This window comes from Cibotium barometz, chromosome 40 (genome assembly GCF_041138505.1).
Source record: "Cibotium barometz isolate CiBa-2024 chromosome 40, ASM4113850v1, whole genome shotgun sequence".
Lineage (NCBI taxonomy): Eukaryota > Viridiplantae > Streptophyta > Polypodiopsida > Cyatheales > Cibotiaceae > Cibotium > Cibotium barometz.
In genome coordinates, this window is record NC_141085.1 from 14694084 (window position 1) to 14714402 (window position 20319).

Sequence of the window (20319 nt, forward strand, 5' to 3'; positions counted from 1 at the left end):
TGATTTGCCACAGTTTGGGAAATGGCTGGTCTAGTTTAAGAGTAAAATCCTAACTGTGCCGATTTGGCATAGTTAGGGAAATGGCTGGCCAAGGTTCAAAGTAAAATCCCAATTGTGCCGATTTGGCACAATTAGCCTCATGGGCCAATTAACCTCCCCATGGGAAGCTCGCCTGTTAATGTGTCACTTGGCACATCTACATATACGTTTTATACATATACATCTACGTTTCATTTGAATGTGAACTATGATTATTTATTGAATCATAGTTTTAGAACCAAAAAATAGACAATTTAAATTAGAACTTGAACCACACTACTAGAAAGAAGCACAAAAATCAAAAGCGTGGTGTCGACAGGGGAAGCATTGCATGGCCTGGTGGCCCGTTCAACGCTATCATCACCGCCATCGCCATTTCTTTGATCTTCAGCTGTGATGCCAGGCCGAGAGGAGTGGGACGGCTATGGTAACGAAGAATGGGACCAGCAGAACAAGAGAAGGTCCTCCGTCTGGCCCTTCGTCGCAACCTTCATGGCTGCCCTTGCCGTAAGTCCGCCATCGTTCATATGTATTAACACACAATTTAGTTGCCTTCATCTGCTCTGGGAACGTTTAACCTAATTGACTCACTTTCTGGGAAAGTTTAAGTTAATTGACTCATTGTCTCGGAAGGTTTAACATAATTCTAGTGAAACAAACCTAATCCTTATTTTTGGCAAAGTTTTAACCTGATCTTGTAATCCTACTTAATGGAAGGTAATACCTGATCTTTTCATGATTGAAGTTAAACAAAACCTTAATAATCCTACTTTTTGGGGACACTAATCTACTGATTAGGGATCTAATCTAGCGGGGTTAGGGGTTTCAAGATTAGGGATTAGCAAGCTAACTCACAACCATGCCAACATCCACTGCCAGTCTCCCCCAAGCCGAGGCTAGGGCTTCGTACGCAATTCCATCGTGTCTAACTCCAGCGTTCCATACCACCGAAGCTTGTTGGTAGCCTTCGACACTCCAACCTACGTACTTGCCATGTGCTTGGCATGAACATGTCTGCTCTCTTGGTCCAAGCCAGATCCTCAGTGGTGCATCTGCAAAACTATATCTCATACCTTAGCTCCCAGCATCTCTTTCAGTTGACTGACATGAAAGACTGGATGTTTGGAGGCAACTCTAGTCTATAAGCAACCTCACCTATCTTTTTCAAGATCTTGTAAGGTCCACAATACCTAGGGGATAACTTCCCAACCTTCCCTGTATGTAGCGTCTTTGAACTCTTGGGCACTCTCAAATAAAATAGCATTCCCTTGGTGAACGTTGCCTATCCACAGCACCTAGGGGATAACTTCCCAACCTTCCCCGTATGTAGCTTCTTTGAACTCTTGGGCACTCTCAAATAAACTAGCATTCCCTTGGTGAACTCCCTCGGTGAACGTTGCCTATCAGCATAAAATTGTGCACAATCTTGTGCACTTTTGATAGCCTCTCGTGCTCCGACTAGCATTACTTGCATATTTGAATACCCTTAAGTCCAACTATTATTGGAGATATAGGTTGGTATTCGTACATTAGCATAATGGACTGTTAGTAGTACCTACAAGCTTAGCACTGTTATCGGCAAACTTGACCATTGAGATGTACTTCTCTCAATCCGATGGTCTCTTAGAGACGTATGCATGAAACATATCCTCCAAAACCTCTCTGCCTGCCCATTAGATTGAGGATGAACAGAGGTTAAAGGGGTCCATGGATTTACTGAACAACTACGGCAGGTATTATGGTCACGCAGGCCCCATTACCCGATTTGTCACTTGTGACTCGTCGTCCTAGTACAAGATCGCCAAACCTACCTCCATAGCCCACCCTACGGTGCCCAATGAAATGGATCTTTATTCCTTCTGTTACATCCCTAATTGAGATAGGGACCGGTGTTAACCTGGGATAACCCAAGGTTAAAGGAGTGGCTAATCCAAATCGACTAGGTTGAGGGCTAGGATTAAAAAGCTAACCCCAGATCAGGGTTAGGGTCTAGGCAGGCTTAGGGTTTGGTAGAACCTTGGGCGGGTTGCCAGAGCTAGCAAGAATGCAGTTTGGATTGCTTAGGGTCAAGTAAAAGTAAGCGAGGGGCTAATTATAAGCGAAACACCTAATAATGTGTTGAGAGCTTATGATAGTTGAGGCAGGTCTAGTAGTGATCTTAGGGCTTAGTTATTAGAGGTTGAGGAATGGATCCATGGGTAGAGGCATTTGTCGAAGCGTGGAGCCTCAAGGTTTGGAGTGGGTTTGTGGTATGAGACATAGGTTCATGCTATTAGGTGTGAGGCTATCTCAGGGACAATGTAATATGAGAAACACGTTCATGCTATTAGGCATGAACTTTACCTGGGGGAAATCGAGACCTTAGGCTTAGGGGTGGTTGCAGGAGGAAATTTATGGCTTGGAGGAGAGTTACTAGCCACAATCTATCACAGTCATCATTGTTGGTCCAAGTATGCACGCAGTCCTAACATTGGTTTCAGAGCCAAACTCTTGAATTTATGTAAAGACGTGCTTTAACTAAAAATACATTTCTACGGGCCATGGTCTTAGAGAAAGATGGTGTGTGAAGTGCTTTTTTTATGCGTACTTTTTTGCCTATGTCGAAAATTTCCATCAAAAACTTTCATGTTGAGCTAAATTTGCATGAGCGTAGATTCAGGTGGAAGAGAGGAGATCAAGACTAGAAGAAAAAGCTGGATGCTAAACTTCAGCTGTACCTAGAGCTGATTGGGAATTTTCCCAAACGGAACTTGATGTGAGATTGATTGCTTTTTGCATCTCTGCCGGGAAAAGCTTCCACATAAATAAACACAAGGGCCTCTTGGTAACTAGGGCGAGTTCTAGTGGAAGGGAGGGGACTCCAACCAGAAGAGCATTAGAGTCTAATTATTGTTGAACGGATTGGGAGCAAGGTCTTGGTTCAATCCTTGATTTGGATTGTTGGGAGAAAAGAAAAAGGAAAGATTTTATTAATGTCTACTAAAGACCTAAAAGGGCTTTTAAGAAGCTATAATCTTTAATAATGCCTAATTTCCTAAGACTATGTTCACATGATCTAGTCTATCACTAGCTAAATTTGTCTGATTTTGATGTCATTTGTTCTGTCAGCTTCGTCTTGATCTCCTTGATCATCTTGAGCTTGTTTTTCTTTAACACTCCTCCTCAAGCTCAAGATCTTCAAAATAGATAGCTTGTACTTCTTGCCAAAGTTATCTTTCAGAAGCTTCAAAGCATTTCCTATCCAGAAAAAGATCAACGAGGTGTCGATGAAGTTCCAAGCCAGACCATGCACGATGTGTTCCATGTCAGTCGGCTCAAACCATATGTAGGTCCAATTCCTTCAAAGATTAAAGATGAAGCAGAACGACGAAGTTGAAGTGATGGTTCCCGAGTAGATCCTTCTGTAGCGCTTCAAGCAACGGTTCTAGCCGAAGACAGACAATTCCTCACAAAGTTTCAAGACCGAGAGACGCACGAAGCGGTTTGGCTTGACAAAGAATTTTTCGACGACTATCCGGCTTTATTGAGAGACTATCTAGAGGCTATGCAGCTTCCGTCAAGTTAAGCAGAAGGGGATGTCACGTTTATCCCGCACTTGGATGCCACGTGGACATACCTGCATAGTAGTTGTAGGGCCTGGAGTGGAAATTGGTCCCCTGTGAGCCCCAGTCCGACGAGTCAGCTAGGGTTCCACTCTAAGTGTCCAGGGTCAAGTGTACAATTCCTGTACATGGTCTTGGTCAGGTGTGCAAGTCCCGCACATGAAGCAACACCAGTCTGGACTCTATACTGTGAATCTGTTAGAATTTATGCATCTCAGTGTATTTGGGGTTGTACCTATTCTACCTATTTTAGGGCATTTATTGTATTTCTCCTTGATCTAGTATGTTGCATGGTCACCGTGAAACACGTTTTAGGTAGCTTGAAACGTGAAACCTTTGAAACGCATGAAACGTTTCAACATTTCAATGAAACGCCCCACTAAAACCTTCAAAGTGAAACGTCCAAAGTTTCGGAACTTTGAGATTTGAAGTTTAAATATTGATAGTAGAGATGTCTTTTATACTTATGTTATCACTCGTGGTAATGTATTATGTGAGTAATTTTGAGATTTTTATACTAACAAATAGTAGACCTAGCATATCTCTCTCTTGACTTTATATATATAGATATATATATAGATAGATAGGCATTTCGGTCCGGCGTTTCAAATGGTGCATGTCTCATAGAGTGAAACGTTTCGGACTTGAAACGTTTCGTGGTGACGCTGGTAGGTCGTGAGCTGGTTGGCCTGCTTTAGTGCAGTCGGCCAGGTCATGCATGCACTATATAAGGAGTTCTCCCATTTCTCACTTCAATCATCCAATCCCTTGCACAAGTTCAACATCTCTTGCTAGCCAATTACCATTGTAAAGCTTCAAGCTAATATAAAAGGTGATCTTGTTCACAAGCTCTCTCTACTCTCTCTGGTCTTGTTTATGCTTCCGCTTGTGCATTTTCCAACATGGTATCACTTGTTTAGGTTCAGGCTGCTCCATCTTCTGCAAATCTGCCCGCCTTCTCATCTCTGCCTTGCGTTTTCTGGCCTAGCTCCTCCTGGCTGCAGATCAGTCCCAAACAGTGGCTGCATTTTCATAATTTGCTGCATTTTCTGGTCCAGCCAGCCCTCTTCTTGCTGCCGGCCAGTTTCTTGGCTGCGTTTTCTCCTACAGAGGCAAGCCGGCCAGGTTCTTGGCTGTGTTTTCTTCTACAAAGGCAAGCGTTGGAGTTTTTGGTTGTGTTTTTTGCTCCGGCATCAGTTGTTGGTGAGTTTCTTGCATGTGGACTTGCCAGACAAGTGGCTGTTCATCTCCTTCTTCCTCCACGAGTCCCTGCCCTTCCGGTAGGAGGTTCTCGGTGGTTTCTTGGACTGTTTTGCTGCTGTCCAGCCTCCTTCTCTCTTAGGTTTGAGAGGGGGCTGATTGGTTCTGCAGCCTCGCTTCGTTGGAAAGCACTTGAGAGAAGTCTGAGAGCTGAGATCTGTGTTTCTTGTTGCTGTGGATATGGCTCCCTCCTGTACGAACAAGGATGACAAGTTGAAAGGACCCAACTATGCCCATTGGAAGCTTCAAATGCTGATCTGGTTCATCCACAAGGGTTTGTGGGATATTGTTCAAGGCACTGAGAGGAAGCCCGAGCGTCCTCAAAACTCTATAGCAGCTCATCATCTATTCTTGGAGTTCACTGCACACTTGTGTGGGAATTTGTGGCCAAGCAAAGTTTCTTGCTGTTCGTGGTGGCATTTTGTTTGGAGGAAACAGGTTGGTGGGTGCTTTCTTCGAGGTGATTCCAGTATTCGTGGTGCTGGAGGGTCCATGGTTGCATCTTCATCGGCTTCTCTTCTTCCGACTCTTGCACACTATCAACTGCAGAGGGGGTGTTAGAATTTATGCATCTCAGTGTATTTGGGGTTGTACCTATTTTACCTATTTTAGGGCATTATTTCTCCTTGATTTAGTAGGTCGTGAGCTGGTCGGCCTGCTTTTTTGCAGTCGGCCAGGTCATGCATGCACTATATAAGGAGTTCCCCCATTTCTCACTTCAATCATCAAATCCCTTGCACAAGTTCAACATCTCTTGCTGGCCAATTACCATTGTAAAGCTTCAAGGTAATATAAAAGGTGATCTTGTCCACAAGCTCTCTCTACTCTCTCTCGTCTTGTTTATGCTTCTGCATGTGCATTCTCCAATAGAATCACCCTCTGGAATGATGACGGGTTCCGAGTGTTCAGCTCATAGCGAGATACTAGGCATCTGAGCAGGAAGCATGTAGTTGCATGTAGAAGGGGGCAGCCCTAAGGGCCACCCGAGAACAGGGTTTGATACCCTTGACTGAGAATGGGGTAGGGCTTTGGCCACGGTGACCCATGGCCAATGCCCAACAGTCCCATTGGACTGGGCATGCTGTGGGCCTGGCCTAGAGGGGCGTGGACAGCAAGGCAGCCAGCGTGTCTGCCAGCCCTATGGCCTAGGCAACCCAGTTGGCCAGCCCTCATGGCTTGGCCAGACTGTGGGCTAGCCCATGGGCAGCCATGCACAGGCTGGACAGCCCAGCAAAAGGCGGCCAGATCATGGACAAAGAGGCTGTCAGAATTTGTGCATCTCTGTGTATTTGGGCTTTCCCTATTTTATGGGATTTTATCTATTTTCTCCTATTTTAGAAAGTCGTAAACAGTCGGCCAGCTCCCTCCCTTCACTATAAAAGGGGCTTCTCATATTCACTTCTCAGTCAACCAATCCAAACACAAGTGTAACACTCTTCTTGCTGGCTATTGCCATTGCAAAGCTTCATGCTATTATAAAAGGTGATCTTGTGACTTGTCCACGAGCTCTCTATCTCCTTTGCTCCTTCTCTCTCTAGTTTTGTCTATGCTTCCGCTTGTGCATCCTCTAACATGGTATCAATCGCTTAGGTACCCGGCTGCATTCTACAAGGCGATTGTGTTTTCTTCATATGCTGGCTGCGTTTCTGGCTCCTGAAGGCGACTCTACTTTTCTTCATCTGCGGGTTGCATTTTTGGCTCCTGAAGGCGACTATTTCTTCTCCTTCCACTGCTGCGTTTTTTGGAGATCCAAACAATAGCTGCATTTTCTGAACATAGCTGTGTTTTTCTACTCCTGGTGCTTTTCTTCATCTGCGTTTTCACTCCGCGGGCTGCCTTGCTGCTGCTGCTTCATACCAAGCGTCATTGGCAAGCTTCTTGGTGCTTTTTTTTAGCGTCTGATTGCAGTGAAAGAGCTGTTTTCTTTGTTTTTTACAGCGTGGACTGCAGCATGTGGTGCAACTTGACAAGCTGCCCTGACATCTCTGCGTCTTCTTGGCTTCCCCTCCCTCTGGTTGGGTGTTTCCGGTGAGTTTTGGTGGACTGTTTTTCTACTGTCCAGCCTCTCTCTCTCTCAGATTTGAGAGGGGGCTGATTGGTCCTGGTGCCTTGCTTCGTTGGAAAGTGCTTGAGAGGAGTCTTGGAGTGCTAAGATTTGTGTACTTTGTTGCTGTGGATATGGCTCCCCCCTGTACGAACAAGGATGACAAGTTGGACGGAACCAACTATGCCCATTGGAAGCTGAATATGCGGATTTGGTTCATCCACAAGGGTTTGTGGGAGATTGTTCAAGGCACTGAGAAGAAGCCCGAGCGTCTTCAGAACTCGAGGAGGTGGACCCAAGATCAAGAGGATGAATTCCTTGCGGAATTAAAAGACTAGGAGAATCGTGATTCAAAGACGTATTCAGTGCTTGTGCGGACCATCACAAAGGAGATCTCACCGGCCGTGCAAACTCTTACTCAGCTGGATGCACTCATCCTCACCAAGCTTCCCCTTGAGTATGATGTGGTTTCTCGAGCTTTGCGGTGCCAGGTCACAACCACTCAGTTGGATTTTGATGACCTTAGCTTCCTTCTCTTGGAAGAAGAGTCCGTCCTTGTTTCTCAGGGTAAGATTAAGGTGTCTCTTAACAGTTCTGATCAGGCACTTTAGTTAGTTTAGAAGAAAGGTCGGAGTCATTGCTTCTCATGTGGGAAGAGAGGACATCTGTCTACGGATTGTTTGTCCATGAAGAAGGACAAGACCAAGGGCAATTCTTCATCTCAAAAGAAGGGCAAAGACACAACACATGACAGTGATACAGATACTTCGAGTACCTCGTCTAGGGCTTCCTAGGGCGCTTCCGGCCCGGGAGGACCAAGATGGTGTACTTCTCTAGTATGCATGCTTTGAGCGAGAGGAGGCTTGTGGATAGGAGAGGGGGCTGATAGCAGCTCCATTTGCTAGTGCATGGGAACCATAAGTTGAGTTCCAAGCATTAAAAATCTAGCAAGACATGGTCATCTTTGGTGTAGCAGAGATTATGGACTGGATTTGTTCCGAGTTCATTGTTCGAGGCTTTTGAGACGTGATGTGTTCACAGGCCACTGTTGGGGATTATGGGCGCGGTGTGTCCAACAGCTCATTATCTTATTCTTGGACTTCACTGCACATAGAATCCCTTCGCCTCTGATCTGCAGTAGGAGGTGCAGGTGCTTGTATGACTAAAGCAACTGTAACACCTTCTGTAGAAGGAGTAGGAGAAGGTTGTTGCATTGCAGACACTAGGCGTTCTTCTCCTCCTGTAATGATTTCCCAAAGCCCTTTGGCCATCAATGGCTGCCTCATCATATAGGCCCACAGCAGGTAGTTAGTCCCGTCAAGCTTGTCTTCAGTAGCAAGCATTCCAAATACATTATTACCAGCCATATTGTCTACAAGTATACTCTTTGTAACCAACTGAATGCAAGTGATGCAAAACCCCCAAAATATTGCAAGTATGTATGCTAATGATCGCAATGCGAAACACTGCAAGTAGCTCTCTAACGATCGCAATGTGAAACACTGCAAGTAGCTCTCTAAAGACCTGTAAAAGTATTGAAAGGAGTAGGGATAGAGATTACTTTTTGAAATTTCTCAAGCTCGGTTGACGTATTTCAATGCCAATACCACCGATGGGTAGCTAGAAGACTCCCACACGCACCCCTATGCTCTGTTCAACTCTATTTTGGTACAAGCTGAAAATTTGCAGAGGTCTTTTGGAGGGGCAAATGGACTCCAATTCTGGCGTTCTTCAGCTTGGAAGACTCAGGAAGATAAGAGGAATCCAATGATGTAAAAAAGTCAAAAATTTGAAGTTAAATTTCTCGCCTTGCAAGTTCGCAGTGGCGGGCGGATGGTGGTGCCACACAGTTCACCAAATCAAAAAATTGAGAAGGGGCTTCTCTAATTGGCTGTTGGGCAAGCTGTTTTATGTAGCTTACTTCGTGGACCGGGCTGTGTAGACAGCGGTGCTGGCCTGTAAATGGCACCAGCTATGGCCTGGCTGCACCCAGCTCACCCGAAGGGTGTGGCTCCTAGGTAAGGAGCCTAAGGGGGCTTAGAGACCTAAGCTCAAAGATTATGAAGGAAAAAGAGCCCCAATAGCTACACGTGCCCGACACAAGAAAAACGAGCTACTCCACCAAAATGATGCTGTAGATGTGTGTCCCTAGATGGGTAGAGCCCGGTGCTCTAATACCAATTGTTGGAGTAAGGGTTGCAACCAAGTACAAGAGTCAACACACACACACACAAAGCCACAGTCGTGAGAGTACAGGAGAGGCACAAAACACAATGTTATTGATAATATGCAAAAGTACAAAAATATGTGAACCCCATAAGTGAAATAAGGGCCAGTTCACATGTACAAGAGCTCGGGGGAAAAACCTCTCCTAAAGAGAGTGAAATTGTCCCGGTAGGTCCTAGTGTTCCATATGACATGGATGTCAACATGTATTATTGTTGTCCATAGAAGTGGCTGACAACAGGTTGGCCAGTTGGCCTAGTTGCCAAGAGTGTTCATTGTTAGACATCTTTCTTTGTAACAAGCTTGATGAATAGAATCCGTTCTTCAATGGACAGAATTCAGCAATCTTTCGTGACCAAGATAACACACAAGATAGAGAGATATGTGCAGAGAGAGAGAGAGAGAGAGAGAGAGAGAGAGAGAGAGAGAGAGTATTGGGTCCCGAATACCCTCTCTAGGGCCCCCACCACGGATGTTGTATTTGCTTTATTAGAATGAAGACCTTGGTTTTAGAATCCCCTTTGGCTGTCCTGGCCCTTGGAATGCTTCAGCCCCTTGTGAAATGTAAGATGCCTCAAATGAATCCTAGACAATAATTTTATAGTCCTCATTTATGCTGTGGTCAATGGTTCCTACAGGGGTTGGCCTATTTAAAATATCTCCACGACCTGAATTGTTGTGCCTTTTAATAGGCGCCTTTGTTGGAGTATGTAAAGGCGGAAGCGTAGACAAAACAAGAGAGAAGAAGCAAAGGAGATAGAGAGCTTGTGGACAAGATCACCTTTTATAATATCATGAAGCTTTGCGATGGCAATAGCCAACTAGAAGAGTCTTGCACTTGTGCTTGGATTAGTGTACTAACAAGTGAATATGAGAAGCCCCTTTTATAGTGAAGTGAGGGAGCTGGCTGACTATTCATGACTTCCTAAAATAGGAGAAAATAGATAAAATCCCATAAAAAAGGGAAAGCCCAAATACACAGAGAGACAAATTCTAGCACCCCCTCTGTAGCTCATAGTGTGCAAAAGTCTGAAGAAGATCCAACCACGGACCCTCCAGTACTGCAGATACCGGAATCACCTCAGAGAGAACACCCGCCAACCTGTTTCCTCGAAACAAAATGCCACCACGAACAGCAAGGAACTTTGCTTAGCTCTGAATAAGATTACTAGAAGTGAGTGCTTCTGATGCTAATTTGTATGTTCTAAAATTGTATGGCAAGATTGCTTTGGTTGTTTTGTATGTAGATGACTTGAACATCATAGGTGACAGTGAAGAAATGATCCATCAGACAATGGATATGCTGAGCTGCGAGTTTCAGATGAGAGATTTGGGTCTTATGGATTTTTGTTTGGGAATTGAGGTTTGGCAGGGGTGAGGTAAGATCTTCATACGCAACTGAAGCATGCTTGGGAGATTCTCATAGCATGACTGCAAACCTTTGTCAACACCTATGGAGGTGAATGTGATGCTTTTTGCAGAAGATTTTTCACCATTAATAGACATCGAGAAGTATAAGAAGCTGGTGGGGAGTTTAATTTTTCTCACTAACACTAGACTTGATATCAGCTTCATAATTGGTATTTTGAGCAGGTTTTTCAACAAGCCAAGGGAGAGTCATTGGAAGCAAGGGATGCGAGTACTTAGGTACATCATATGTACTCTTGAGTACGACATTGCTTACACAGTAGGTGACACTCTTATATTCAGATTGGACAAGAGATTGTGATTGTAGAAAATTAGTTTCTTGGATATTGTTTTTCTCTTGGTGCCGGTTTTCTCTTGGATGAGTAAGAAGCAACCTACAGTGGCACTTTCTTCTATAGAAGCTAAGTACAAGGCAACTTGTTTTGCTTCTTGTGAAGCAGTATGGTTGAGGAGGATTTTAGTGGACATGGGAGTTCATATTAGTGGGGCTACAGCCTTGCAACGAGTTGCATGCATAGTCACATAGAAACGCGTTTCTTGACTAAGAAACTCCGAAATCCCGAAACGACCGAAACGCCAGAAACGCGGTTCAAAAACGAGGATTTTTTTTTTGTTTCTAAAAAAAATAAATTGTCTATTTTTAAAATTCTGTCTAAGTGTTTTTTTAATAAAAATGTTGGGCTCTCATTTTAAATTGTCTATTTTTCATTTTGTTGGGATGACAGAGGATACCCCACACAGGTACATTGATTTGTCTCATAGGCCGAGTTTGGTCTTTTGGAAGACGTTAATAAAATCTTTCTTTCTCTCTCCGGCGCGCGACCTGCAGCCCAAACATCCTCTCTCTCTCTCTCTCTCTCTCTCTCTCTCTCTCTCTCTCGCACGCGATCTGCAGTCACCCCTTCTCCTCCTCCTCCTCGTCCTCTTCCTCTCTCCCCCAATTTCTCACAAATTCCCCAATATTTCCAATTCCCTAAATTCTCAATTGCCCAATTTCTCATAAATCCCCATTTTCTCTCGAGTCACAATTCCACAACTCCCCAATTGCCCAATTGTGACCACAATTACCTAAGCTTTTACCATATTTTAAGTGCCTAGCTAGCACTAGGTAGTCCTACAAATAATTCTACAAACTACAAGTTCTAAACCATTTAATTTTATGTAGAAAAAAACTACGAGACCTCCGCGTTTCTTAGCCGAAAGACGAAACGTTTTGTCCCGAAACCTCAAAAATCCCGAAACATTTCTGGTGACTATGGAATTTGCATGGCTGCCAAGAACCTTGTGTTTCATGCTCGAACAAAGCACATTCAAATTCATTATCATTATGTGCGAGAGCTGATTGAGGATGAGAGAGTGGAGCTGGAGTACTATTCTACGGACCAGAACTGCGTCGACATCTTTATCAAGGCTCTTGGGAAGGATCAGCTTACTAGGTATCTTCATTGACTTGGCGTTGGGCCAAGAATATAATTTGTCTTTAGGTAGACATTGAGGGGGGGTGTCAGTATATACTCAAAGCTGCCTTTCAGCATGTATCTCACATCTATGTTTGGTGCACATTTGTAAAGGCCCCCATTATGTGGAGAAGCCATGCGTGCACGTGTTTGGTGGGAACCCCGGCTTAGACGCCGATGGGGTCTTTATTGTGACCATTGATGGTTAGGAGCTGGTCAAGAGTGTAAGCGTTAGTTGAGGCCTGAATGCATGGAGAATATTCTTGGAATATTTCTTAGGATACCTAAGTTCATTATTAGTGGGCGGTGGACGGTTGGCGTTCTTGATATGCGGGCGGTGATTGCGTCCGTACAACGTAACCGACCACGTTGTATACGCGTCTACCACACCACTTACAACACTATATATGGACATAGTTATCACAAGCTAAGGTATCCACACCCTCTACACTTAGTACTTCCTCCATCCAGAGTGTCTAGATCGCTATCTAAGCTCTACTTGAGAGCGCACAGGTGGACATCACCATCACATTGTACCTTTCTTAGAATTTTTAAATTCTCTATCTATTGCATTGTCTATTGTACTTTGTTTTACTATCTATCTTTTTGTTGTGCTATATTCTTATAGGTATTGCTGAGGGTCTCTTAGGATAGGCTTTGGTGTTATGGGATGTTAAGACTGGCTTGGCTTGTGGCGAGTGGAACCTTAGCTTCTGGCTCAGGGAAGATTCCAGATGGAATCTATGGTTGGGAGGTAAGTTTTCTTACATCCTTCGATGTTGTTCTAACCTTGTGTGTTTAGCTTGTTATGCGGTGATCCTTTGGGAGAGGTCTTACATGTCTATGCGTTAGCAATCAAATAGATTTGGGTGATCCTTCGGGAGGGTCTTACATGTCTACACCTTAGTAATCACATAGAGGAGGACTCAACTTGGGAGACAGTTGCTAGTTTAGAGCGGAGGTTCCTTGACTTTGTTTCCTAGAGGGGAAAGGTCTGAGGAGGACAAGTATGTTATGTACTTAATGCTTATCCTTGATATTAGGTCCTAATATGGGTAGGGTTGGAGAGACCTAAGTTTAAGGGAAGGCTGCATGCATGTTACAAGTGGTGATGGTTCATTATTATTTATAATCCATGGTTATAGGTGGGGAGGGCTCATCATGGTTATTGGCTATTTATGATTGGATGGTTATTTATGGTGGCAATAATCACTATATAAGTGACTTAATGGGTTATTGAGGTCATAGACTGTTCTACTTGATAGTTGGTTTGTGTGTGGACTAGAACGGTCTTACTCTTGCCATGGACATGGTGATTCACATGTGGTCTTGCCGAGGGTTCCTTAGGATAGGCTCTAGTGTTATGGGATGCTAGGGTTGATTGGCTTGGTTTGTGGGGAGTGGAATCTTAGTCCCTGTCTCTCGAGGGAGATTCCAGATGGAATCTACAGCTGGGAGGTAAGTTTGCATGCACCCTTCTATGTTGTTCTAACCTTGTGTTTAGCTTGTTATTAGGTGTGATCCTTCAGGAGTAGTCTTACATGTCTACACCTTAGCAATCACATAGATTTGGGCGATCCTTCGAGAGGGGTCTTGAAAGAGTGCACAGAGCGGAAGCAGAGTGGCACTAGAATGTGCTGAACAGAGAGTGCAAGAGAGAGAGAGATATGGAGAAAACTATGCTGAATATACTGAGATTTTTGTTGCTGATGAGTTTGCTTTAGATTTGAAAACAGCAATGAATCAAGTCCACTTCACAATCAGGTCGGCTCAAGAGCGACAAAAGAAGCAAGCTGACAAGCGTCGAAGGCATTTGGTCTTCGAGAAGGGCAACTATATTTTGCTGAAATGCCATCTGAAGCAGGGAACCGACCAAACTTCATCTTTTCCAAATTTGTCCAATAGATATTATGGGCCATTCAAAGTTATTGATAAGATCAATGAAATATCTTACAGGGTTGATCTTCCACCTCATTGGAAGATACATAATGCTTTTCATGTAAGTTTACTAAAGCCTTATGTTTGACCAGAACCAGAAGAACCCATCATTGAAGATCCACCTTTGGTGGAAGAAACTAAATAGGTGCTAGAACCAGAACAGATATTGTTTCACAAGGACCAGACCACCAGAAGTGGCCTTGTGACTCGGAAGTTTTTGCTGAAATTCATAGATCTACCCTCAATAGATGCAAAATGGGTAGATGAAAAGTTCATGCAATCTTATCTAAGGATTCTTCAACCATACGAAGAAGCTTTTCAGCTAAGGACAATGGAATGAAAGCCAGAGGGCTGTCATGACTCAATGCAAAATGAAAGAAAGAATTCTTTGTATTCTTTGTAATAATTATACTTTCTTCTATGTTTTTTATGTTTTCCTTTGAATTTAGATAAGCAAGAAAATCCATTCATTTGGATAGATTCGTGCATAGGAGCTGGCTACTGGTGAGTGGCCATTGGTCATGGTGGGTCCACGCAGTGGACTAGAACATGGATAGTGCACGCTTCCACCTATATGACCTGATTGGTCGCATATGGTCGGAACTCAAGCATACCAGGGTCAAGCTCGCACGCAGAAGCAAAACAATCCCAAGCAAGAGACACTACAAGTCTCATAAGTGAGGGAGCAAAATATGTACAAGACTGAATGAATAGGGAGAGGCCAGCCCCACCTATTTATAGGTGAGGAGGGCTGGCCGACTGGAGCTCAATAAGCTGGTCGACTGGAGCAGAGGAGTTGGTTGACTGGGAAAATACCAAATAGGCCGGGAAAAATCCCAAAAAATATGTAAAATAGGGGTGGCCAGCCCACAATCAAGGGCCATGCAAAAGGGACCAAATGGGCACCATAAATGAGCAGAAACTGGGGATGAATGTGCTAACACCCCCTCTTAGCACCAGATGCTGAACATACTCCGAGAAGTCGAAGAAGTCGTCCTCTGTCAAAGACAAAAGAAAGCAGCAACAACAGGTACCAGGAAAGCTCCACAAGCAATCTCCACAACAACTCAGCTACAATAGCAACAGAATAAGCTGCAAGGTACACTGCTCTTCTAGAAGAAAACAACCATGAAGGTTGCGTCGTGTTGCTCCAAATATCGGTGCCAAACCCAAATATAAACACAGTGTCACAGGAATCCCTAGAAGCCTGTAGCTCTCCAAGAAGATAATACCCTCAAAAGAAAGAGTCCATCTGCTCCAACTCTGTACCAAGAGTAGCCAAATGCTGTATAATAGCACCCTCCTCGAAGGTCGGCATCGCCAGATGTAAGAACTCAACTGCCCCCTCTGAAAACTGATGTCGGGACTCCACAGGCCCAACCAAATCCAAATCCCAATCCTTCAATCCCTGGAAGTACCACTGTGCCCTAGGCACGATCACGGACACACCTGACCACAATCCAAAATCCTCACACAGAGTAAGGTAAGTAGGAACAGTCACTGTAGTGGTAAAAGAAGTAGTAGTAGCCTCCTCAATAGCATAACACAGCGTTGAAGCAGGCTCCTCTATAGAAGGCAAAGGGACTAGCAACACATCCTGGTCACTGGTTGACAAAGAAAGAATCGGAGGCGAAGCAATAGGAGAAAAATCCCCCTCAGAAGTTGTGAGCAAAGATAGCCCACTGTCATCCTCAAAAACATTACCAGATATATCATCCTGGCAGGGAGAAGTATGCAAAGAAACTGAAGGCAAGGCAACAGGAGAAACAAACTCCTCAAATGCAATGAGCAAAACTGGTCCAATATCCTTCGCTGCAGGAACATCTCCAAAAGAAGTATCCACAAGATCACTGGCTGCATAGCACCCAGAAGTAGAAACCATCTGTCGATCACTGGCATCACCATACAGGTCGCAGAGTAACTGCCACACATAGAAGGTAGAAGCATCATCAGGAGCATAGATGAAGTGTTGAAGAACTGAATCCTGACAATTCAGGAGGAGAAAGCCATAGATCTGTCCATCAGTCTTCCTCCACCGACACATCCTTTGCAGAGGCAAGGTCCGGCAAGCACCGATTCTTGTATGAGAGAAACTCCATCAAACCATACTCCCTAAGAATAGAAGTAACCTGCAACTTCCATGACTGAAAGTTACCACTATCCAACTTGTCTGCCTCATCTAGGAAATAACAAGAGAGTGGTACGGGAGCCAAATATGAAGCTGTCATCATTGATCCAATCAATAGGACCAACCCTCATAAAATAAAACTGTCCAAATTAGAAAACGCTGATATAGGGTCTTTCCTCCCACCAAAACGCAGCCCTAAGAGGCTGGACAGCACCCGATAATATGCTGTAAGAGGGTGCAAGAGGGAAAGGCAACAACAAGGACAGTAGCTTAGGCTCTCCTCAAGAAAAAACGCACAATCTCTGAAGAAGAAGTGTCCTCCACAGGTACCAAGAGTGCCACCAAAGCCTGCAACACCAAAGACCCCCTCTGCAAAGGAGCAAACCCATGGGAGAGGAAAAACGCAGCGAAGGAACCTGCTGTCCTGAAGAAAACAGGCCGCCTATGTCCCAAACTCCACGTGGAAGAGAAGAAAACTGGTCAAACAGTACCAGACGGCTGTGTTGATGCAGCCAAACTGAAGGGTGCAGCAACCAGCAGGTTCAGTCCAGAAAACGCAACAAAGGAAGCTGCAGATCTGAGAGAAAAACGCAGCAAAGGAAGCTGCAAATCTGAGAGAAAAACGCAGAGTCAAAGTGACCAGGTCCAGAAAACGCAGCATGAAAGAGCTGCAGATCTGAAGGAAAACACAGAGGAGGAGGTGCTGAAAACAGTGCTGAATCTGGGGCAGCAAAGAGGTTGCTGAACCGGGAGCGATGATACCATGAAAGAGTGCACAAAGCGGAAGCAGAGTGGCACTAGAATGTGCTGAACAGAGTGCAAGAGAGAGAGAGAGATATGGAGAAAACTATGCTGAATATACTGAAGCAAAACAGTCCCAAGCAAGAGACACTACAAGTCTCATAAGTGAGGGAGCAAAATATGTACAAGACTGAATGAATAGGGAGAGGCCACCCCCACCTATTTATAGGTGAGGAGGGCTGGCCGATTGGAGCTCAATAAGCTGGCCAACTGGAGCAGAGGAGCTGGCCAACTGGGAAAATACCAAACAGGCTGGGAAAAATCCCAGAAAAATATGTAAAATAGGGGAGGCCAGCCCACAATCAAGGGCCATGCAAAAGGGACCAAATGGGCACCATAAATGAGCGCTAACAGGTCTTACATGTCTATGCCTTAGCAATCACATAGATTTGGGAGAAATCTACAGCACTTATGAAGCATATATATTATCGAAGATAAATTTAATCATGCATGTATCAAAGATGACATACCATTAAACTCATAGACATATCTCAGCCCATAAGTGATGATCAAAAGCACACCAACTCAAGTGTAGCCAAGAGGAAAGTAGCACTAGAAATCTTCAACACACACACCAAATAGAGCTGAAAATGCTATGTAATCATCACAAACTCTTGTTTGTATGTTAGACCTAGTATTGGAGCAGCTAAACCTCTGATTTGAGGAGAGATTAGACACCATTAAGTGCTCCAAAAGAGTGCTGGAACTAGACGAAAATTACAGCAAACTGTATGCTTCAAAAACATGAACATAAACTATGCTGCAAATCGACTAGAGAAGGTAGAAACAATAAGTCACCGAATCGCCTCGTAGATTGCTTGGATGCAAGTTCCACCACTGCGAGGATAGAGTTGCTGCAGGATTGACTGCAAATGGGCTTGCTGCTGCACCATTTCCTGTCAATGAGTGTTTGTGAGGGGTGCAACCCACCCAGAGCTTGTGTTTGTGCTCTATTTGTGCCATTGGGGGAAGCGAGGAGAACTAAAGCCCAAGATCTAAGCGACTCGATCCTAGACGGCCCTTGGGAATGTGTGGGAGCCAAGCCGATGCCCAGTGAAAAGGTGGATGAGGTGTTCAAACATAGGATTGCTGCAAGTGCTCCTCATCTGTGGTGGGAGGAGAATCCCAAGCTCAAAGAAGGCTTGTGAGTTTTCAAACTTGTGGTCAGGGGACTTGATGAAGATCTATTGAGTGCTGGAAAGCCAAGGTGTTGTGCGGGTGGGGTTGGGGTTGGGGTCAGTGATGTGGGCTATAAGAAAATCCTTCCACGCCTCCTCCTTGGGTTGGAGACCGCGGACAATGAACTTACTGAGAAGTGTCTTGCTCTGTACCTTTTGGTCAATGATGCCTAGCCTGCTCTTGTGGGGAGGCTGAATGATGACGTTCTAGGGCACCTTGGCCTGGGTGGTAAGGCCACCCTGAGAAGTTTTGGATGAGCCATTGAAACTTGGTTGATGTAAGATAGCATAAGATGATGTACCACATGGTGACTAGTAGAACATTATCGGGGCCACCACAACCCAGCCTGCCAATGAGAGCCTTGCAGTGCTCTAGTGTAGAAACTTCCGGTCGATGCTCAAGAGAAGGGGGGCCATATGCTACTTCAGGAGATGTTGATGCCTACCTGGCACCATAGGTAGCCTATGAGGGTGCGCACTAGAAAGCCTCCAATGGTTGCTAAGTTGGGGCAAGAGTTACGGCTATTGAGAAGCAGCAAGACGTATGCCAGCTGATTCGCTTCCCCAAGGTGAGACAAAATTACTTGATCACTGCAGGGTTTCACATTTCAATTTTTAAATTGGCTGAATATACACAAATTTTGTCAAATGTACATACATGGGCTCAATTGTACACTAATCTTGTCCCAACTGTCAGGAATGGGGTATGCATTTTTACAGATTTTTGCTTGCTTGGATTTAGTCAAAATAGGCAGAGTGGTTACCACCATTACTGTACTGTGCAAAATCATTTCCTTACTTTTTTCTTTCTTTAGCATGTTATTATGCTTCAAAATTATATTGATGATCCAATGTTTTGTCTGTGGAGAAAAATTGCAGATAGGGCACATTATGTCTCTTAGACGGCGTTTACAAGATTATGAAAAGTTTGCTCGGCAGGTATTCTCTATATGATGGCTGTGCACTTTCTCCCATGGGTGGACTGGTCATCCTTCATCAAAGTATTTTATTAGAAGTGAATACATTAAGGAAGTACAATCTAGGGCATGGAGTGTAAATGGGTGTGGGTGGGTTGGGGATGTGTGTGTGTGTGTGTGAGAGAGAGAGAGAGAGAGAGAGAGAGAGAGAGAGAGAGAGAGAAGAAGAAGAAGAAGAAGAAGAAAGAAGAAGAAAGAAGAAGAAGAAGAAAGTTGTATTAACATCTTCAAAAGGCCAAAATGACCTATGAGACCAAAAGGTTACATCATATCCATGAGGTACATCATCTTGGGTACAAAATAGTAATAAAAAAAGATAACAAAAATCTAGAACTATAAAATTTGATCTAGGTACATGAGTAAAGAGCTCTCATATCACCCTAATACATCCCTCATGGGCCGCTGTGACACGGTGCTCAAGCCCCAAGGTGGTAAAATTGAGCCGGCGCGAGGTCTTGCAATGACGGGAGATGATGGCCTGGATCGTCCTGTGGTGGCGTGGCTGTGGGTGAGGGCCATGGGGTCTGGGGCGTCGAGCTCTGCATAACTCAGTGGCTATGTCAAGTGTCACACCTCTCGGCCGAGCTCCTGCACTAGCTTGTGGTCCGGGTATGGTGGGTGGATCGGCCCTCGGAGTGCTGGTATGGAAGAAGTCGGTGAGAGTTCTCTGTGCTGGTTCTCGAGCAAGTATAGCTGATCTAGATCTCACTAAGGACTCCCTGTGTCTACGGAGCTCTAGAAGAGAAAGTCCTAGGCATATGTGATCCGGGGAGTCCATGCTCCTAGAAAGTGGTCCGAACCTAGCATGGAAACCTCCCCCGAATCTCATAGTATACAAGGCATCGACATATGTAAAGATCCTCTGTCTCGGGCTCTGTGTGACAGAGCTGGCATATCCTGTCCTCTAGTGTGGCCGCCCTAGTCCCATATATGTCAGTCTCCACTCTCAGCTGGTGGGACGAGGTGCGGATCTTGCCGATCGCACATCTCACCCCAAAAGATAGGTGTGTGTCCATGTAGCATGGGCAGATGATGAAACCATTCTCTGTTAGGCATAAGAGGTGATCTCTGTAGAAGGCCATCTTCGTCCCCAGTGGACGACTAGGTGAACTCCATGTCCTCTGAGTATCCAGTCTAACAATGTCCTTCCTGATAACCCTGTTCCGCTTTGTGTAGCTGAGAGCAAATGACGGGGCCTCTATGCTGTACTGGAACGGGGGGAGTGCCTCCATCAGCATGCC

The 20319-nt window shown here is 44.7% G+C and overlaps 1 protein-coding gene across 2 annotated transcripts in view; it reads left to right on the forward strand.

The window, feature by feature from the left end:
* The first annotated feature begins 285 nt into the window (after positions 1–285).
* Positions 286–20319, forward strand: part of LOC147615237 (uncharacterized) — a 75382-nt gene continuing 55348 nt past the window's right edge. Inside the window, exons 1-3 of one of the 2 annotated variants that reach the window (XM_086779293.1) lie at positions 10584–10630; positions 10765–10858; positions 18981–19040. In XM_086779293.1, coding sequence (XP_086635419.1) covers positions 10599–10630; positions 10765–10858; positions 18981–19040 — 186 coding nt within the window. In that variant the 5' untranslated portion in view covers positions 10584–10598. Of the gene's footprint in view, positions 547–10583; positions 10631–10764; positions 10859–18980; positions 19041–20319 lie in introns of those variants that run through there. The other variant, XM_086779294.1, reaches the window with a different exon arrangement.